Below are 22,537 nucleotides of genomic sequence, written 5' to 3' on the forward strand. Positions count from 1 at the left end.
TTGTCAGTAAGCACTGGAGGGTATTAATATGCAACATCAGAGAAATTCAACTTCGTAAGAAATAGCTTTCCCGTTAATTAAGTGCTGTACTTTAGAAGCTAATACAGAATGTAATAAATGAAACAAGGACTGTGGGAGACACAAAAGAATGAATGGATAACTCACCCCACTCCCCGAATTGTGTAAACTGTTAAGGAAAAACAATCACAAATGTAAGATACATTTTTTTTAAAAAAAATAACGGTTTTTAATGCTTTATGTGTGTATGTTCTGTGTTTTAGAATTTTAAATTTTGTATACTCGTTTTTATCTTAATTTTAGAATTTCTGTAAACCGCCCAGAAAGCCCTGGCTATGGGAGCGGTATATAAGTGCAATAAATAAATAAATAAATAACACTCATTCATCTGAAATGCCAACTAAGGTTGAAATCCTATACACAATCACCTGGGAGTAAGCCCTATTGGACTCAATGGGACCTACTTCTGAGTGGACATGTATAGGATTGCCCTGTAAAACTCAAAGTTCAGTTTACAAGATAGCAACCCAGGCCGTTGCTAGATGAGGCGTTAGCCCAGTGTGAGGCCCAGTCTCCCTCCTGTGCATCATCCAGATGACGCACAGGGGATTCCGGGGTCAGGCCGGGTTAACGCCTCCCTTGAACCGGCACAAGCGGATTTGCTTATGGCCCGGCTTTTCTGCAGCCCCGGCCTCAGGCCGGGGCTGCGGAAAGTCTAACGACTTCCGTGGCTTTTCCCAGCTGCTCGCTTACTGACAAGTAGCCGGGAGAAGCCACGGACTGGGTACAGTGCTCCATAGGAGCGCTGTGCCCATCGGGCCAGGGGGGGGAATCACGGGGGGGAAAGATGGGGGCCGGGGGAAAGACTGGACCCGGCAGGAGGGGGGGAGAAGAATGGGGATGGGCATCGGGGACGGAGGGAAGAAGGACAGGGACAGGGCCTGGTGAGTGGGGACAGCCATGGTGGACGGGGGGTGGAGGAAGAAGAATGGGGAGGGGGACGGGCATCGGGGACAGGGGGGCGAGGGAAGAAGAACGGGGACGGGCATCGGGGACGGGGGCAGGGGAAGAAGAACGGGGACAGGGACAGCCATGGCGGACGGGGGGCAGGGGAAGAAGAACGGGGATGGGGACAGCGATGGCAGACGGGGGGAGGACGAGCGAGCAGGCAGTGGGGCATCAGACATTGTGTGTGGGGGAAATCAGGGGGAGCGGGGAACCCTTTATTATTTTTTAAAAACACTTACCTTCTTTGGTGGTGCACTCCTGTGCACATGGCCCTTTAAGGGGGGGGAAAACCGGAGCACACGACGGGGCTTTCCCTTGCCCCGTCGCGTGTTGACGTCTGGAAAAGGGCAACGACGCGCGCTATCTGTAGCACACCGTCGCCCCTCCTCCTAGACGGATTATCTCCTAGGTCTAGCAAGGCCCCCAGAGATCTACGCTGTGCTTTTGCGTGTCCCAGTGCAGGGGAGAATGAGGCAGCAGCAGTGGCTTCTCCCACATCTGTTCCTTCTGTCAGCTCCCTTCTCATTTATGTGCAGCAAACCTCAAGGAACCCAGAAAAGGCTCCAGGTGGTCCAATAATAAATCAAATATTTATTTATTTGTGTGTTTTAAGGATTATCAACCCTCCTTTCAGTGCTCACAATATTGCAAAAGCACCAACATACAATTAAATACACACACCCATGCACACAGGAACAGAAACAGCAGCTAATGATTTATTAGCACCAAATGCAGACCAGAATAAATGGATTGTATTCAAAGTTAGACTGGACCAATTGAAATGAAAAGGGCTTAGACTAACATTGGATAGTACCCATTGGGTAAAATCTAATGAGTCTTCAGATTTTTTTTTTTTAAAAAAAAAGCAAGCAGTGATAAGGACATATGTATATCTCTAGGAAGAGCGAGGTTTCTCAGTGGGGCCACCACTGAGAAAGCCCTATCCCTAGTATCCATCAACCTAATGGCTCTTGCTAGTGGGCCAGAGAATAGGGCCCTTGATCTTAATGCTTTGGAGGACTGTCTTATTATGGCTTCTTCTGAAAGTATCTGATGTAAGAGGAGGACTGGCAAAAGTGCTAGGGAATGAATGGACATGGAAGACATCATGGCTCCACCATCTTTTGCTGTGCTGGGAAATGCAAATGTCCTGGGCAGACCTCTGGCTGTAATCTGGCTGCTCAAAGTCCAGAACTTTCTTCCCTATCGTTTTACATAATAAAAAGCTCTCAGTATAAAGTTGAAAGCTAATCCCGTGTGTGATCTCTCCTTCCTTACTTTAGGAATGATATGGTCCGAATGTAAGGAAATTTGGTCTCAAGGTCCCAAGGAATACCTGTTTGAGTTGTGGAATATGCTAGATTTCGGTATGTTAGCAATATTTGCAGCTTCATTCATTGCAAGGTTTATGGCATTTTGGCATGCTTCCAGAGCCCAGAACTTAGTTGATTCTGATGCAAATATGGATTTGTCAAATGCAACACTGGATCCCAGCATAAAGTACTACACTTTGGGTGAGTTTATATATTAACAGTTCCGTTTAGTTTTGTAGAGATAAGAAGAAATGTTCTAGTTTAGTTGGTCTCAAAAGGTGTGTTTACATAATTGAAATCTGAAGTCAATTTGTTTCCCTTATCTGTATTCCACGTGGAATTTTGGATCAATTATATTAAAGTTCAAGTGGGGTAAAAAAATATCTCCTTCAAGGGCTTGTAGTGGTCCTCCTTTCCTGAAGGTGCTCTCATGTAGCTGAACTTTTCTGTCTTTGCCCTTTGATTTTTTTTTAAATGTGTGTATAATGTATTCATGGTTTAGTTCAGTCTTTCCCCAATGTGCTGCCAGTCTAGATGTTTTGGACTACAACTCCCACAATGCCTGATTATTGGCCATGCTGGCTGGGGCTGATGGGAGTTACAGTCCAAAACATCTAGAAGACACAATGTTGGGCGAGGCTGGTCTAGTTCCATGAAAATGAACATATTTGTTCTACTGTCCCATCGATAATGACAAAATAACTATTTTATAGGATCTTTGGTCAATGAATTTTCCCTCTGTGATCTTACTGCTGTGTTTAGTCACTGACCAGTACTGTTTGAATTTAAGGCTAAGCAGTCAGTGACACTTTGTGCAGAATGCAAGCATGGGCCTAGCAATCCTAACCCACTTGGATGACTCTCTGGGGGGGGCGGGGGAGTTAGGATGAGGCAAAAGTTCCATTCTGCCAGTACTGAGGTACCCCAAGGTTCCATTTATGTCCACAGAAAGCTTCATTTCAGCTATCAGCTAAATAACTAACAGTTTTTAAAAACATTATCAAGTAATGCAGTTCATCCATTAATAACTATATAGCAATCTTCATTATTTGAACAAGCAGGTGGATGTTCCTCTATTCCACAACACAGAAAGCCCCCTCCCTTGTTCCCACATGCAGTACCGTTGAAAGTAAGGCTGTAGCTAGACTTATCCCTGGATCATCCAGGGGTCAAACCTGTTCATCTAGGTGACACACAGGGGATCCAGTGCTCAGGCAGGGGCGAACCCTGGATGATTCCAGGATAAACCTTAGGTCTAGCTGTGGCCTAAGACCTCTGAATTGGTGCAGGTAAATATGGGATTTGTATCTCAAAACATTAAACAGAAACTCTTGTGTTTTTCTTTGTAGCAAGAATTGACTGGGATCCATCTGACCCTCAAATTATATCTGAAGGCCTGTATGCGATTGCTGTGGTTTTAAGTTTCTCAAGAATCGCCTACATTCTGCCAGCCAACGAAAGCTTTGGACCACTACAAATATCACTTGGTAGAACTGTGAAAGACATCTTCAAGTTCATGGTCATATTTATCATGGTCTTTGTGGCCTTCATGATAGGAATGTTTAATCTCTACTCCTACTACCTGGGAGCAAAACAAAATGAAGCATTCACTACGTAAGTTAATATTGCTGAAATCTGTAGATTATTTTCTTAGAAGGTGATTAGATGGATTAAGCCTTTTAGCTCTTATAATGTGCTTAGTATGAGCAGAATGTAAATACCCAACCCCATAGTCACAGTCTGCTATAATCTGCAATTCTTAAATGTTGATTTTCCAACTATATTTCCTAAACTAGTAGTACTGTTGCATTCAACTATCAAGCAAATATACTGTGAAATAATTCTAGAAAAGCCTTCCCCAACCTGGTGTCCTCCAGGTGTTTTGGATCACTGTTACGACCACCATTGACTACGCTACCTCAGGCTGATGAGAGTTGAAGTCCAAAACATGTGGAAGTCACTGGGGAGGGGATCTACACTACAGCTTTAAAGTGCTTTATAACAGTTTTGACAACTGTTGGAGCCCAGGACACACTGCATATACAGTTTTCAAAATGTTTTCAAAGTGCTTTAAAGTGCTTTAAAAGCAATAGTGTAGATCCACCCCCAGGTTGGGGAAGGTGGTTCTAGGGGTATTTCTCTATGAATGGATTCACAGGTGATTCATGCTTATAATCCGAGTGCTCATTTCCCATAATCATTCATTCAGGCTGGGAGGATTTGCTGAATGTCAGCAGTACAGATGGATTAACAAAATCAGTACAAGAAGCAAAGTTACCATTGCACCCAAGTAATTACAGTAGTTCTAAACTGCCACAAAAAGACGCAATATTTGGAAGCACCCTTTTGGTGGTGTTCATCAGACACTCTTTGTATTCTTTATTTTGCATAAATACACAGTTTATCCCTCTTATACAAATATGTTAGCACAAAGTCAGTGTGTCAGTTATGAGTGTGCAATAAAAGTATTATTAGTTTTAGTTTTATGTTAGTTCCTAGTATCTATTATTGACCCATTCAGACGACACACTAACCCACAATGGTTCAGCATTTTGAGCTAAACATTATGGCTTAACATGTCGTGTGAACCATGACGCAGGCCAGATCTAGACTGAACAGGATATGACACCTTGAAAATGGTTTGATAAAACTGCATATAGAGTATGTCCTGGGCCCCAACAGTTGTCACCACTGTTATAAACCATTTTAAAGCAGTAGTGTAAATGCTGCCTTAGAGTGTCATGTGAACCATTCCTAACCATGGTGGCTGCATAACCATGGTTTAAACACACTCACTATCCATTCACTGCAAAAGGGATAGCGGCATAGCAATGGCTTAGCATGTTGTCTGAACAGACCCTGTCTGTCTGTCTTTGTGCATTAAAATTAAAACAAGTAAGCCCAGCAACAAAATTGCTGTAGTGTGCAATGTTCCTGTTCAGGGAGCCAGACAGCCGCACCCCCTTCAATATTTTTTTTTAATTGTACTTTGGCAAAACTGGATTTCCCACAAGCCCGCTGAACCTTCTTGTGCATAGATGATGCCGTTTTGGCTACATAAAGACTGGCACTTGGAAAATTGAGTGTGCATATTCATGTTCATATTAAAATGTATAGAATTACATTAACTGAAACTGCATCCACTGTGTTCTTGCACCAGACAAATTTACTTTTTTGCACGGACAGGCCTGAACCTAACAACCTCATATGTTCATATCTGAACCCAATAAGATGATACCTGTCTCCAGATCCATCACACAGATGTGTGGTGGGGCGTGAGAACCTTCCTTCCCTCCACACGAATTGGATACTTGTGGCCCAGCTTCAAGATCCCCAGACATTCATGTGGAGGTGTAATGTTTGAATAGGCCGCACACATATTTAAATTTCAATGTGCATATATACCTATATTATGGGGTCAGTGCACAGACCAACCATATCATCAGGTTCTACAGAGTGTTCCATCATGTGTATTGGTCTGATCTAGGGACAAATATCATCTGCTCTATGTTAAGATGATAACCACCTTTTGTCCTATTGTGGGATTATTGCCTGAAGGGGCCAATCATCTGTTGTGATCAATAGAAGATAGAACAACTCCTGCTACCTGCTACCATACATTTTGGTTTCCAAGGGAAAACAGTCATTTCCACATTTCAAATCTTGCCACCCTTGCCATGGCATACCCAGATAAAGTGAAGTTAGGGTGCTCACATGAGCTGTGGGTTTCTTTCCCCAACCAAGCCAAGAGAAAGGGGGAAGGATGGGCAAGAGGATTCAGGTACTGTATTGTATTGTATGTATGTATGTATTTATTAAATTTATTTATTTATTAAATTTATATACTGCCCCATAGCCGAAGCTCTCTGGGCGGTTTACAAAAGTTAAAAACAGTGAACATTAAAAAGTATACAAAATTTTAAATCATCAAAAATATAAAAACAACAGTATAAAACAACAGTATCCATTTAAACCACAACAGTTCTGGGGGCCCATTAAAAAACAAACAAACTTAGCATATGTTGTTAAATGCTGTTAAATGCCTGGGAGAAAAGTCTTGACCTGGTGCCGAAAAGATAACAATGTTGGCGCCAGGTGAGCCTCATTGGGGAGATCATTCCATAATTGGGGGGCCACCACTGAAAAGGCCCTCTCCCTTGTTGCCATGCTCCGAGCTTCCCTCAGAGTAGGCACTCGGAGGAGAACCTTAGATGTTGAGCGCAGTGAACGGGTAGGTTCATGTCGGGAGAGGCGTTCCATCAGGTATTTATAAAATTTATATACTGCCTTATCTGCTAAAAAGGGCATTAAGGTGGTGTACAACAAAACCTCACAACAATAAAAATAAGTACATTGAAAACAATAAAAAATAAGCATTAAAAACTACACATTTTAAAAGGCTAAACTGATAAGAAGCATCTTTTCATCCTTTCTAAAGACCAAGAAAGTGGTTGGTTGGATCAATCATCAGTTTTGTAGGAGCAAATTCCATACTTTGGAGGCAACACATGAGAAAACCTATAGAAACGTATATGGAATGGGGAGAGGAAGCTTGCCCAGTTGCAATCAGTTATGAATCAATTATTCCTTGGACTGAGTGACTCTCAGTTCTTTTCGAGTTCTACATCTTATAGACTACAAAAATGTGATATTTATTGTAAGCGAGACTGCATTGTGGAGTTCTGCTTTTCAGGATTCCAGACACTCCTTCCACCCCCCACCCCACATGTGCCCAGTTCCACCTACATAAGCCAGTTTGGCTACACAAGCAATGGCACTTCCTCCCTGGACACTGGAAATAAAGGAAACAAGTGAGCCCAAATACTGTAGTGTGGAATGCTGCTGCTGTTCACTGTTGTGAAAACAAAATGGCTGAACCTAGAAAATGTTACACTATATGATTGACAACATTTCTAATCATATACCTACCTTAGGAAATCTATTATTCCAAAATATTACACATTTTCCCCAGTGGTTTTTATACAAAACCAAGACTTGATCATGTGCTGTTTGAACTTGCAAAATCACTGACATTTTTAACATTATCATGACACACCAGATTTTCTTGTTCCATTAATCAACTGGAGGCAAGCTGTTATTGACATATTCAATGGATCTTTTATTAGACTGTTGTGTTCATGCTTCTGGGTATTTTTCTTTCAGAGTGGAAGAGAGCTTCAAGACTTTGTTCTGGGCCATATTTGGACTCTCAGAAGTGAAATCAGTTGTCATAAATTATAAGCACAAATTCATTGAAAACATTGGTTATGTCCTCTACGGTGTTTATAATGTCACCATGGTTATTGTTCTGTTGAACATGCTTATTGCAATGATCAACAGTTCTTTCCAAGAGATTGAGGTAAAACTCTGTCGAATTATCTTTATTAGTTTTTTTGTAAAGATCCAATATTTTTACTGTGTCTCTTGCTGTATCTAAATTACCATTTGATCAATCAAAAGGAGTTGATAGTGCAATCTTATACATGTTTACTCAGATGGTAGTCCCATTTTGTTCAGCAGGACTTACTCCCTTGTAAGTATGCATAGCATTGCATCTTAAGAGGGACAGCCAACCCTACCATAATCATGAGGTGGTGGCCAGCTCACACACCATAATTTGGGTGTCTTCATATTTTCTTCCAGGACAACATACTTAGAGTTCCCAGGCAATCTCCCCTTGAAGTACCAACCAGGCCTAGACTTGTCTAGCTACATAAGGAGTCTTTAGGTGTTTGGCTTGATGCAAAAATTAATGGCCCTTAAGTGTTGGTTGCTGTGGTTGGATTATGCCTATTGAAAAAAAGGTTGGACTCGTTTTGATGACTATATTATGTGCTCAAGTTATTTGGATGTGTAATAGCAATTAACAACATGCAGTTTTATAACGTAGTGTACTATGAGCATTATCACTGGTCAGTATATCTAATACTTGTGTTGTGGTGGTCCCAAAAATATTAAATGCAAAATAGCCCTACATATATCTAGTATTGGATCAACTTCAGTTAATATTGAACAATATAAACTTAATGTTCTCATGCCAACAAAAGTTGGCCTCATCAAATTGATAATCTTTGTATTAATTGCTGATGAATAGCATGTATTATTTTTTGGGGAAAGAAAGCCTTTCTCATATGTCTCATAAGAACAATCCCTTATACACAGTATCATACCTACCTTGTGGGCTTCTTGGAAGCATCTGCCTGATGATCACTATTGGAAACAGGATTGTGTCCTAGATAGACGCTTGGTCTGATTCAGTAAGGCTCTTCTTAGAAAGCGTCATCATCCTCATCCTCATCTGCATTTGTGTTTAGAGCTGTGTTAGCCAAACTGCTGATAGCCATAGTATGAGCACTCAGCAGCAAAACTATACTTGCACACCGGTACCACTCTATTCTGCTTTGGTCAGACCTCCCCTGTGTCCAGTTCTGGGCACTGCAGTTTAATAAGAAGGACAAACTGGAGCATGTCCAGAGGAGGGCAACAAGGATGGTGAGGGGCCTTGAGACCAAGTCCCCGTAGGTATGTTTAGCCCAGAGAAGAGACTATTAAGAGGCAGTATGATAGCAAACTTGTTCTCCGTTGCTTCAGAGTGTAGGGCCCAAACCAAGGGCTTGTCCACACCTGCCATTTATCCTGGGGTGGTCATGAGGTTGTTCCTACACATCCAAATGACACACAGCTGATCCTAGGGTGAACCGGGGATGAGCATTCAGTTCTTCCAGGATAGCTGGGACTGGTTTTTCCACCGTCTTGGGACAATCCAGAGCTCTGCATGCAGTGTGGCTCTCCCTCCTGGTGTCCTCTCTCTTCCCCACAAGTAGCGGGGCTCAGGAAACAGGCATGGAGCTGGGGGGTGAGGGGGAGAGCATTTTCACCATCTTTGGGATGGCGCTCATTGTCTTCTACTGCTGAGTTTTTTTGGGTTTTTTTAAACAAAATTGTTCCTTTGTGCAGGATCGCCCCTGCGCAATTGCACAAATGTCTCCTCTTTTTTAAAAAAATCATCCTGGAATGTCCCTCTTTACTTCCGGGACAACTTGCTGGCATGTGGCCCCTGAGGGATGATATCGGAAGAGGAAAAGTCCGTAATCATCCCTCCCTACTCCCCAAAGGGCTGCAGGTGTAGATGAGCCCTGAATTAAGAGACAGAGGACTAAATATTAGGAAGAACTTCCTAACAGTATGAGCTATTTGACACTGAAACAGACTGTGTCAGGTATTGGTGGAGTCTCTTCAGTAGAGGTTTTTAAGCAGAGGCTGGATGTCCGCCTATCATGAATGCTGTAGCAGCAGATTTCCTGCATTGGCAAAGGTATTATTTACAACACTTATATATTGCTCCACTCCACATCTAAATAGATTCCATAGTGGTTGGTCTAGATGAGCTTTGAGGAACCTCCCAACTCTATGATTCTATGATCGTACTGTTACAGATTATCATTGATGAACTGTTTCCTCTGCCTTCCAGGATGATGCTGATGTGGAATGGAAGTTTGCAAGAGCAAGACTGTGGTTCTCCTATTTTGAGGAGGGCAGAACACTTCCAGTACCTTTCAATCTAGTGCCTAGCCCCAAATCTCTGCTTTACCTCTCACTGAGAATAAAGAAGTGGATCTTTAAATTATTACGTTGCCATAAAAAAGGTTTTCAGCAAGATGCTGAGATGAATCAGGTAACTTCAAATGGGATAAACCATTCCAGATTAGCATTTCTCTTAATTACTATAATTACGTTTAGAACTAGCATTGCCTCAGTTGCAGTGTTGGAGGTGACAGTACCCCAAGAGAACTTTAACCAATGGTGAACTTTAACCAATGGTGGTGTGTTTAGAAGGGGTGTGTGAATGAATCTACTATATGGCCTCTGCTGAGTGGTGACTGAGTGAAAAGGGCCTCTTGCCATTATCAGAAAGTATCACCTGTATGGCCCAAACCTGCCCCCTGCATTTGCAACCAAAACAGAAGTCGTATCTGGAATGCTCATATCTTTTAAGATCTACAGGAGAGGCCGAACTCTCTGGACCATCAACATCTGAAGTATGGTTGGGGGAATGTGGGAGAGGGCCTTCTCATTGGCTTTGTCTGGGCTCCGGAACGCCCTGTGCAGGGAGATCCTTCTAGTCTCATTAATGGCCATCTGCTGCAGACTGTCAAGGGCATCATTTAACTTCTGTGCCTCCCACAGAAGTTACAAACTAACACTCAGCTGGGATACCAGCAACACATCACTAGAAAAACAGAACAAAAGAGGACATGGGTTTACATGAAATTTGTATATGCTAATTTATTTGTACAGATGCAAATTTACAAATAATCACTTTAATTTAAATAGCAATCAAATACATCTCACCATAGTTCAGAAGTCTATGACCTTTTATATGGTGGGTTAAGTACAAACTTTAAAAAACAACAACACACAAATCCAATGTAAAATACATACAATTATACCTTAAAAACAAATTAAAAACAAGTCTTCAACCAGCAAATCAAACAATAATCATTTCAGTTTAAAAGTTAAGATTAAGTTTAAAATATACATATTAAAATTCTAAAATGTTTAAATACCTGGGCAAAAAGAAATATTTTAACTCGGTAAAGAAAAGAAAGTAAACGCCCACTGTGTTGCCTTTGGAAAGGCAATCCAGAGAAGGGGTGCCACAACAGAGGAGGCCCTCGCCTTCATAGATACATAATGTATATCTCCCACTGATGGTATTCAGATAAAGGCCTCCTCTGAAGATCTTAGTGCATGAGCAGGATAGTATGCCAGGAGGCAGTCCTTCGGATATTCAGATCATGGTTTTAAAGACATAAGCAGCAACCTTGAACTGGACTGGGTTGAGAATAGGGAGCCAGTGTAATTTCTTAAGGATTGGTGTAATGCACCACACCGGAGAACCAATGTGACGTTATTGCTACAGGGTTTGAGTGAGAGCCGCAAGATCCGAGATCTAGTTCCCACTCAGCCATGGAAGCTCAATGGGTGACTCTGAGCCAGTCACAGACTCTCAGCCCAACCTACTTTAAGAGGGATGTTGTTGTCAGAATAAAATTGAAAAGTAGGAGGATTATGTATGCCTAGGGTGACCATATAGAAAGAAGGACAGGGCTCCTGTATCTTTAACAGTTGTATAGAAAAGGGAATTTCAGCAGATGTCATTTGTCTGCATGCAGCACCTGGTGAAATTCCCTCTTCATCACAACAGCTATTCCCTCCTCCTGTCCCTCTTTCAACAGTATAATGATGGTGCAAGACTTCTAAAGGGGAGGGGGGCTTGAAATGCATGTTCCTCTTGCTCAAAAGGTCTGGCCCTGTTTTGAAATGAGGCCAGTCCTCTTCACACTGGACTCAAAGTGCTGCTATGGAGCTTTCCCTGCCATCCCAACTACAGGGCAGCCCTAGACTAGCTGCCAGCAACTGGCGACCTGGACAAACCGTGCAATTGATTAGGGTGACTATATGGAAAAATTCCCTTTTCGGCAGGTGTCATTTGTATGCATGCAGCACCTGGTGAAATTCCTTCTTCATCATGACAATTAAAGCTGCAGGAGCCCCATCCAAGGAACCAGATACAAAAGAGGACAGGACTCCTGCAGCTTTAACTGTCATGATGAAGAAGGAATTTTACCAGGTGCTGCATGCATACAAATGACACCTGCTGAAACCCCCTTTTCTATACAAAGATACAGGAGCCCTGTCCTCCTTTCCATATGGTCATCCCATGTACGCTGCCTTGGGATCCTTGGAGGAAAATAGGCCGGATATAAATGCAATAAATAGATAAATGATCATATGGCTCCCTCATGATGAACCAGTCAGAATTCTGGCTGCTGAATTTTGCACAAGTTGAAGCTTCTGAACCATTTTCAAGGGCCATTCCACGTATAACGCTTTAGACTAATAGATTTGGTACAGATCTGCAACTGGTGTATAGAGTAGGGAACTATAAATAGGTGTGGTTGGAAGACATGCAATAAGACGGTCAATCTTTGGTCAGGGTTGTATTATTGTCAAACTCATTGTGGAAGAAATAGGGTGAAGTGAAGGTTGGAAGGGAAGCGCGCACTGTAACAACAACAACAGCCCCAAACTTTCTTGCTTTCCTGTCTGTTTTTCTTCTTCAGGGTAAAGCCAACAGGTAGGAATATCAATGCTTTTATATTAAGAGCTCAGTTAGAACAATTCTGTATCTTTATAGAGAATGTTTATGAGATACTCTAATTTGATGATTCACTCTTGCGGGTAAAAGAAGTGGCTATTACTTACTTGGTAAATGAGAAATGAAGTGCAATACTGCTGATATAATGCATGTCAGCCTCTAAACCCTGTAAGAGAATCAAAAGGTGTTTGGAAACTGAACACATCCTGCCACCAAGTGTTCGAATAGGGCAATGCAATGCACTTTTAGAGAGTTTATTTTCACAGGCTTACTCATTTGCAGCAAATGAGTAAAATTGTCTACACAAGACATAGATTAAGGCCAGATCTACACCAAGCAGGATGTGACACTTTGAAAACAGTTTGAAAACTGTATCTGGAGTGTGTCCTGGACCCCAACAGTTGTCGCTACTGTTATAAACTGTTTTAAAACAGTAGTGTAGATCCTGCCTAATAAAACAGGGTGACCATATGAAAAGGGGGGCAGGGATCCTTATTATTATTATTATTATTATTATTATTATTATTATTTATTTATATAGCACCATCAATGTACATGGTGCTGTACAGATTACACAGTAAATAGCAAGACCCTGCCGCATAGGCTTACAATCTAATAAAGTTGTAGTAAACAATAAGGAGGGAAAGAGAATGCAAACAGGCACAGGGAAGTGTAAACAGGCACTGGGTAGGGTGAAGCTAAACAGTATCCTTAGCAGTTGTATAGAAAAGGGAATTTCAATAGGTGCCATTTGTCTGCATGCAGCACCTGGTGAAAGGAAGTAGAGAATCCTGCTCCTTCTTCTTAATCTTCTCCCTGCTCCCTTGCTTAGGCAGCAATAACAAAGAGAACAGCAGGACTAGTAGGGCCTGTCAAGGGCCTGTCTTTCATACACAGAAAGACGCAGATGCACAATAATGGTGAAGCCTTTTACCACAGTAGATCAAGTTACATAGTCCAGCTTGTTCAACTCCACAGTAAAAGCTTAATGGTTACAACCTTCATAAAACAGATAGCAAAGCAATGACTACTGATATGTTGCTTAGTTCAAGGAATACTCCCAAGGTTAATAACGACAACCATGGGCTCATCTACACAAAGCAGGATATTCTACTATGAAAGTGGTATATAAAAGACAGGAGCCACATTTTTATCACGGAATTGAAGTGCACTGCAGGATCTACACAACTGCTTTATAGTGGTACTGAAGTGCACTGACAACTGTTGGGGCCCATGACACATCTACACCAAGCTGGTTATTGCACTATGAAAGCTATATGATAGCAGTATATGGTTTATGGGCCCCAACATTTGTCACTGCACTTCAATACTGCTATAAAGCAGTAGTGTGGCTCCTGCCTTTTATATACCGCTTTCATACCGCTTTCATTGTGCAATATCCTGCTTGGTGTAGATAAGCCCCATGTCAGATCACTTTCAACAGTAGATTTCAAGTTGGGATCTCTGTAGTTCAGGATAGATGGTCAGCAGTCAGGATAAGTCTGAGCACTCACAGACAAGGTTTTAAGAGAAAGTTCCAAGATAAATCCACACAGGCAGAGATTAAGACCAACATTAGGTTCTAAATTGAGATTTCAATGGTGTAGATTTCAGTCAGCCACAAGTCTAAGAATCATGAGTCTAGGCATTTCAAGGCCAACACAGGTCCAAGATTCACAATTTGACCAGAAAAGGAAACATTAAGGATGACTAGTAACCATTGTTAGCCTTATCTTCCATGAATTTGCTGGATTCCATTTTAAAATAAACTATGTTGGTAGCAATAATCTTGGTGGCAGCGAATCCCATAAATTAATTGTGTACTGTGTGAATAAATATTTCCTTTAATCAATTATGAATCTCCCACTATTTAGCTACATTGGATGACTCAGGTTCTACTAGAATGAGAGAAGGAGAGAACATTTGTCTATCCGGTTATTATAGAATCATAGAGTTGGAAGGGGAAGTCATCTAATCCAATCCCCTGCTCAGTGAAGATTCTGCAATGCAGAATGCAACTACAGCATCCCTGATGAATTGCCATCCACTGTTTGCTTAAACATTTCCAGCAAAGGAGAGCCCACAATTTCTTGAGTCAGTGTGTCCCACTGTCAAGCAACCCCTACCATTAGGAAATCTAACTGCTTCCCTGCAATTTCCACCCATTTGTTCTAGTCTTGCCCTCTGGAACAACAGAAAACAAGATTGTTTCATCTTCTGCATCACAGCTGTTCCAGATATTTGGAAACTTTTATCAGTCGCCTCTTAACCTTTTTTGTCCAGGCTAAACATACCCCAATTTTTCAGTCTTTTCTCATAATAGGACTTGGGTTCCAGACCCCTCACTATCCTGGTCACCCTTCTCTGCTCCAGTTTGTCACTGTCCTTATAATATGGTGTCCAGCACTAAACACTGTACTTTATCCATGCCATGCCTAATTTTACAATCTTCTATCATTTCTCCCTTTACTAGCCTTTTTTTCTAAAATAAAAAACCTTCAAATGTTTAAATATTATTGACCTAAAAATCACCATGCTTAAACCCAAAGATTTTGAAGACAAAGTAGCAGAATTATAATTCATTCCTAAATTCAATTCTATTCAATTTGGCCTTAATTTGGAACTCTGAGTTTGTTTCCTGTTACAGATGTTAAAGTAGCTTGATTATGATAGGTTGAATGTTAAAAGAATTTGCATTTACATTTTTAAAAAGAAAAGAAAATATTCATGGTGATTAGCAACATGATATTTAAACACATGAAAACAAAGCTGATATATACAATATAATACCAATCAAATCATAGAATCATAGAATAGTAGAGTTGGAAGGGGCTATAAGACCATCGAGTCAATGCAGGAATCCACCCTAAATCAATAATCAGCTCCTCAAAAATCAAGGTGAAAACAGAATTACAGCAAATAACAGCCAAACATATCAGATATAATTTCACTCCTGACAGGACAAATATTTCCAAACGGAATGGTTTTGATCAGGCAAATCAACAGAGATGAATCTCCTTTGGAACTGAGTTCCAAACCACAGAGAAGGCTTTTTCCTGAGTCCCAGAAACTAATGGTTCTGTCTTTAACCATTAACAAACCACAAAACAGAATAGGTTTAAGGGAAATTATGTGTGTAAAAGGTATGGCAAAATAATAATATAAATACTGATATTTCACACAAAAATGTAAAACAGTTGATTAGCAATCCATATAACATATGTATAGTTACAACACTGATTTCCAAATCAAAATGCTGTACAAATATACAATGCCTATGTCCCAAACATGTTTTGACCAAACTGGTCTTTTTCAGTGGGGAAAATATAAACAGTAATTACAGCCCTTACTAAAACAATGTTTTCATGATATTAAACTTCCTACATGGAATCAATAAATAAATATCATCCATACAAACTCTGTAATCCTCGTTATGTGGCTGGTAGTTGAATGCAAAAGGAGGTGGGTAGGGGGAGAAGTTTTCCTCCTACGTTCAAAGATGATTAGTTCCATCTATAGCAGCTGTTTACCATAACCGCAAAGAAATAAACAGGACTGTTGATTTGAAAGGGTTTTTTTTAGATACTGGCATACCAGTTAACTCCTGCAAAAGGCTTGGATGCTATGCGTGACTCATGCACAACAGCAGAGAAGTCCTAGCCGGTCTTGCATCAGCTACTAACAGGACATTTACTTTCTTACTCACTTATTACATTTCTATGCTGCCCAATAGCTAAAGTTGTCTGGACGTTACACAAAATGAAATTAAGGCACTGAAATACAAAAATAATAATCTAAAATCAAATAAGCCACAGAATAAAACCAAGGTAAATCCAACATAACAGAACCAATATATATATATTGTACTAAAAAGCCAGAAGAATAGAAAAGTGTTCATCTGGAACTACAAAGATCACAATGGAGGGTCACCTGCCTCACATCATTCAGTGGGGTTTTCTGAGAAGGAACTCAGAAAATGACCTTAGGGTCTGGCTAGTTATATACAGGAGGAGATACTCCTTCAAGTAACCTGACCTCAAGCTTTTTAAGACTCTAAAGGTTAATACCAGCACTGGCATAATATGATGCAAAGCACCGGCATAATATTATGATCTCATCCTGTCTCAGGTAACAGTCTTGCTGCCTTATTTTGGACCAGTTCAAATTTCCAGGCCATTTTCCAGGGCATCCCCACATAGAATGTATATCAGCAACTCTACCAGGAGGTTATCAGAGCATGAATAACTGTAGCAAGGCTATCTCTGTTCAGACAGGATCACTGATGCTATATCAGCCTAATCTGATAAAAAGTGCTCTTTGCCATGGAGGCCATTTGTTCTTCAAAATGTTGGAATGCTCCAAAAAGAGCCAAATCCTTTAGGGCAGGGGTGGGCAATTGCCATGGCTATGTGGTCCATTTTTGCCCTCCCAGAACTCCATGGGCCATATTCCATGGGTCTGGCTGCACTCCATAAGGCACCCTGCATTCCATGGGGCACCAAGGGTGTGTGTGAATGACTTTGCTGCTGAATTTCGGCAGCAAGCTGCTTTGATTCAGCAAAAATGTCAAATTTAGCTTCTTCTGAAGCTAAATATGACACTTTTATCACCCTGTAGGACTAAGCCACCATTTTGAAACAAAAACAAACCCAATTTAGGAGAAGGCTATCCTCCTCAGTAGACCTTAATAAGTAGACAGGGTCATTTTGATAGTATTTTAACAGCAACTGCTGTTCTGATTGGACCACTCAGTTTTTATCTTGTATACATTCATTTCATGTCCCTTTCATTTCATGGCCTTTTGGCTCCACAGTTCACCACTATTTCCTATTAATAATCTACTGTCAGTTTTCTTATATATCTCCTACTGAAGTTCAGGCTTCATGAATCTGAGCAGGTGGACGTTCCCTCATAAATGCTTATGCCTAAATAAAATCTGCTTGTTTTTAAGGTACCATGACCTCTTGGTTCGTTTGGCTGCAAAAGACTGACGTGGCTACCCGGACTCTTGCAATATGGTTGGTGGGATGAAGGAGTCATACTGAGAGTATTAGCTAACATTCCTGCTAAAACAGGCATTATTCACCCATCAAGGATGGGCAGCCATTTTCTATGGCATTAAAAATGTGTGTTCACATCCTAACAAGTGGAGCGTCCAACAAAATATAGTACAGAGTGTTTTTGATCAGAATGCTGATCAGAATACTGATCCATCTATTCCATTCCATCCCTCTATTCTCCCCGCAGTTTTCTATTTCCCCCGCCCTGACAGTAACTCCAGCATTCTGTGCCCATTGATTATGCCTTGTCCTCATTGGAATATGTTTGGGGTTTTACACCCACCACACCCTGTAGTGTTTTCTCTCTAAAGATCTTTATGTACTTCTACAGATCCTGAGGTTTCCTCAGTGCTGATGATACCTCCCTCTGGTGCATGGGTAGTGCTCTTTTGGCTACAGAACCAATGTCACTCATTGCCTAAACATTTGAAATAAAGGGAATAATGCTTGAAGTATCCTACTTGAAATATGTGGGAAGAAGCTGGAATCCTCACTTCTTAGTACACTTTTTTTTCTTGCTTGCTATTTTTCAGATAAGTCAAAGTAAGCAATCGAGTATAAGAAGTGGCGATGACCTCAACTTAAACAGCTTAAGCAATCCTCAAAGGAAGTACCAGGTAAGATCTAGATCAGTGGTTCCCAAAGTGGGTGGTACTGCCTCCTTGGGGTGGGTGGGATTGCATAGGGGGGTGTTAAGAGGCAAAGGGGCGGCAGGGGGGCGCTCGAAGTGGTCTTTTCTGAGAAGCGCCTCTCCAGAAGGTCTTAAAACCCATGGACAATTTTATGGGAGAAGGTAGCTTGGTCCCAAGCCATATAGGGAAAGAATCCACACATGTATTAATACCGTTTAAGAAGAGTCCTTTTAACGATGAATAGAAATGTTTCAAAAACACCAAAACGCTAATGAAGAGACATACCCTGCTTGGTGTGCCTAGCCACATGGGCTGCAAAACAGAGGCGTTCGCTCTCTTTTCCCTCCCTCGGCTAACCTGCGGCGGGTGCTTCCCATTTAAAGGGGCCATGCACAGCACGACCCCTTTTTCATTCTCGGTTCCTCAGCTCAGCGCCGCTGCCACCGCTGCTCAGACCAGACCAGACCAGCAGGATCCAGAGGAGTGCGGCCCCTTTAAATGGGAAGCACCCACCTCAGGCTTGCCAAGGGAGGGAGGGAAAAAAGAGCGAACGCCTCTGTTTACAGCCAGCGTGGTGGGGCACACCAAGCAGGGTATGTTTCTTTATTAGCGTTTTGGTGCTTTTGACTAAATGGGATACCTAATGTGATACCTAAATCACATTCTAGATATCTAAAATGTGATATCTAAATCACATTTTAGTTATTACTAAATGTGATATCTAATATTCTTGCTAAATGACTATCAGACTTTGAAAAGATTATATCACTGGATCAAGTTCATCAATTATGTTTAGTTGAATAAACTAAAAAAAGTAATTAGATTTTGAGTAAATATTCAATTAATTGTAACTGTTTTAAATTTTATTGTTATTATCTTCCTTAGTGGGTCGTTGAAAACTGCTATTCTGAATAATGACTTTTATAGTGTAGGGGTAGGGGGCACTGGGCATGAGTTTGTGGAACCAAGGGGGCGGTTACCCAAAAAAGTTTGGGAACCACTGATCTAACAGAGAACAACTGTAATGAAACTGCAAGCCAAATGGAAACTGATGGTTCACGAGCCAGGAAAAGCAATGGACCATCAATTGCATTCATGTGGCCATTGCCCAGACTTTCTTTGTCACGGTTATAGATGAATCCAAGCAGTGTAAGAAATACTAACCTCCTCCACCCCAATTTGTGATGTGGGTAATGTAACAGCTGGGAGGATTTTGATTGGGAAAATAGAAGGGAGGAACAACTCCCCCAGTGCCATTGTCCTGATCCAACTTGGGGCCCATCATGCCAGCTTATAAATTTAAAATAAAATATTGGGTGCATCACACATAATTTGGCCCTAAGACTTCAGTCCTAAACAGACTTAACTAGTGAGTAAGTCCCATTAAAAACAGCAGGACTTCTGTGTTAATTTGTAAAATGAGATGTGTGTGTATGCATTTGCAATCCTATGCATATTTATTTGGGAATAAGCCCCACTTATCTTCTAAGTAAACCTATCAAGGATCAAGATGCACAAGTCAATGTCAGAAAGATTTATTTATTTATTTTTTGCTTCTCTTTCCTAGAAAATTATGAAACGTCTTATTAAACGATATGTATTGAAAGCTCAAGTAGACAAGGAGAGTGATGAAGTCAATGAAGGTGAGTTTCTAAAATGGATGTAGTTAGTTAGTTAGTTTATTTATTTATTTATTACATTTTTATACCGCCCAATAGCCGAAGCTCTCTGGGCAGTTCACAATGTAGTTTGCACAACGGGTAGCAGAACTGAGGGCTAAAAATGATGCTTTTTTTAGTCTTAAATTGCATTTTTATTATAATACTTTTATATTAATTTCTAGCACATCATAGCTTAATAGTTCATGGCTTTTCTGGATTTTCTCATCATGCCCTACTCATGGTTGTTTACAGGTTCTTTACATGATGTCATAACCCTCCAGTTTCAGGTGTCTAATTAGAAGAGAAAATGCAGCATTTAACTGTGAAAGCACAATTTCGTCTTGTGTCTTTGTGCTATTCTGCGATACCACAGTGCCACCTAGAGGTTATATAGTGAAAAAGCAGGAGAGGAAACACTCCTCGTGTAGTGCTCAGATCTTAATATTGCGACGAAACTGAAAGTAGATGCAACAGATTAACAGCCTCGTATAGAAAATCTCTTGGATTACAACACTTTAAGAACAAATTATAATCACTGGAATGAAAAAAGAAGTAGAAAACTAGATACAATGATGGTAGGATCCCACCAATTCCTATAAAGAAAGAGGGTGATTTAAAGCCCATCATGGATGAGCAGAAGGGAGAAGTGGACTCCTCCCTGAAACTACTTTTTTGAAAGCTATTTTCCCTCTGTGAGATCTAGAAGTTCTGCTTCAACTTCCCACCTATATTTTTATATGCATTTTATCCTAAAATACACATTTTTATTTGCATTTTGGTACACTATTTGAGTCAAAAACTGTATCGCAAAATTTGGGGTAGTGCGAAAACTGGAGGATAACTTGTGTTTCAATCCACGTGTTAGTCCAGGCAATATGACTTGGATCAGTTCACTTAAAAATGCAGACAAACAAAATCCTCAAGCATCTAAAGATTGGAGTGACAAACCATGGCCATAGCTAGACGGGCCTTTATCCTGGGGCGATCCCTGGGATTGTGTCTGTGCGTTCACATGACGCACAGGGAATCCTGGGATCAGGGAGGGATGATCACCCTACAGTTTAGGCCTGCTTTTTCCGTGGTCCCGGGATGATCCCGAGACTGTGGGAAGTGTGGCCCACTGTCACGGTTTGTCCTGGCTCCTTGCGGTTAATCATGAGGAGCTCGGACCCGCGCAGGGTGGAAGGAGTGGGAAAATTTAAAAACCCCAAAAACCCCACTTACTTTTTGCGCACGACTGCTCGTGCGCTCCTTTCTCTTTAAAAAAAATGGCGGGTGCAATGTCCTCTCCCTCTGAGGTCGTCTAGTGTAAACTGAGGGGGAGATCTCATGATAAAAATATCGCGAGATCTTCACCCCTCAGTCACGCTAGACCGGTAGGTCTAGCTGAGGCCTAAGACTGGGGAGACCCTGGTTCAAATTCCCTTTCAGTTATGAAGGTCACAGGATGACCTTGGGCTCCTCAGCCTAACTTGCCTCACAAGGTTGTTGTGTATCCTTGGAGGGAAAGCGGGATATAAATGAAACAACTGAATAAAGCAAGGAACACACAAGGGTTCTAAAGCAAGGAACATGCAATGGGTGTACTCTAAACAGGAATACTAGTGGTGATGTACATGATAGGCTAACCCAAAGCTGAGATTCAGTTATACAGAGTAGTATACAATATATCTGATGTTTATGACACACTGGAAAGCTATTCCAGGAGAGTGGCTGACTTGTCATAGCTTTTGAATCCATCATGCCATGTATAATTCTACTGGGGAAAAATCCATAAACTCTGCACAAAAGATCTGAACAGATAATGATAATAGTAGTAATAAAGTCATAGTAATAATAATAATAAGCTTCAGTTCTGAAAACTGCAAGCTGGCTACTTCTGTTCTTCTTGTAAGCTCTTGATCTTTTTTCTCTTATAGGCGAGCTGAAAGAAATTAAACAAGACATCTCAAGCCTCCGTTATGAGCTCCTTGAAGAAAAATCACAGAACACAGAAGACCTGGCAGAACTCATCAGAAAACTTGGGGAGAAACTGTGTATTGAGCCAAAACAGGAACAAAGTAACAGATAACACGAACTTCTTTCGAAAAAGAAAAGGGGGAAAAAAACTCTCTAAGCTGGCAGTCCAATGAAAGCCATATCAGTCTTATCTTTTCTTCTTCTTCTTCAAACGTAATTGACACTTTTACAGCAGATACAGAAGGAGACACATCTTGAACGGATCTTTTTTGATTTGTAACTGGTGGAAACCAGCACTTGAACAGAGTTATTTAATCCTGTCCACAGAGGAAAAACTCAACCATTTTTAATAATCTTAAAATTAAAAAAAAGACAAAATATGGTTTGAGAAGCTGCACAATTAAAAAATGTAAATGCAGGTTTAATTGCTGACATTAAGTAGCTCTCTCTTATGTATGTGTGTGCACACACATTTACACATCCGCACATTTTACACTCATAAGCACATTTACTTAGAGGTATGCTCCACTGATATCAATGAGATTCACAAATAAATTATTTAGGAATAGAGTTCTTTTTTAAATATATATTTTAAAAATTGATCCTTTTTTAAACAAACAGAGGCAAAATACAATTAAATTGTTTTAATTAAACGGAGGAGATCATTTTTATGCCAGTAAAGAAGCGCTTAGGGTGGATGTAGGGAAGGTTCGAAAGAAGAGCA

General features: G+C 40.9%; 1 protein-coding gene across 1 annotated transcript in view; it reads left to right on the plus strand.

Moving 5' to 3' along the window:
• The window catches only part of TRPC6 (transient receptor potential cation channel subfamily C member 6), a 129,658-nt gene extending 107,427 nt beyond the window's left edge, over nt 1-22,231 (plus strand). The window contains exons 6-12 of the mRNA XM_063127117.1: nt 2,310-2,540; nt 3,689-3,953; nt 7,503-7,698; nt 9,811-10,014; nt 18,095-18,178; nt 19,761-19,836; nt 21,774-22,231. Of these exons, the coding sequence (XP_062983187.1) occupies nt 2,310-2,540; nt 3,689-3,953; nt 7,503-7,698; nt 9,811-10,014; nt 18,095-18,178; nt 19,761-19,836; nt 21,774-21,925 (1,208 nt within the window). The 3' untranslated portion in view covers nt 21,926-22,231. The remainder of the gene's footprint in view (nt 1-2,309; nt 2,541-3,688; nt 3,954-7,502; nt 7,699-9,810; nt 10,015-18,094; nt 18,179-19,760; nt 19,837-21,773) is intronic.
• Nucleotides 22,232-22,537: the final 306 nt, after the last annotated feature.

This window comes from Elgaria multicarinata, chromosome 5 (genome assembly GCF_023053635.1).
Source record: "Elgaria multicarinata webbii isolate HBS135686 ecotype San Diego chromosome 5, rElgMul1.1.pri, whole genome shotgun sequence".
Lineage (NCBI taxonomy): Eukaryota > Metazoa > Chordata > Lepidosauria > Squamata > Anguidae > Elgaria > Elgaria multicarinata.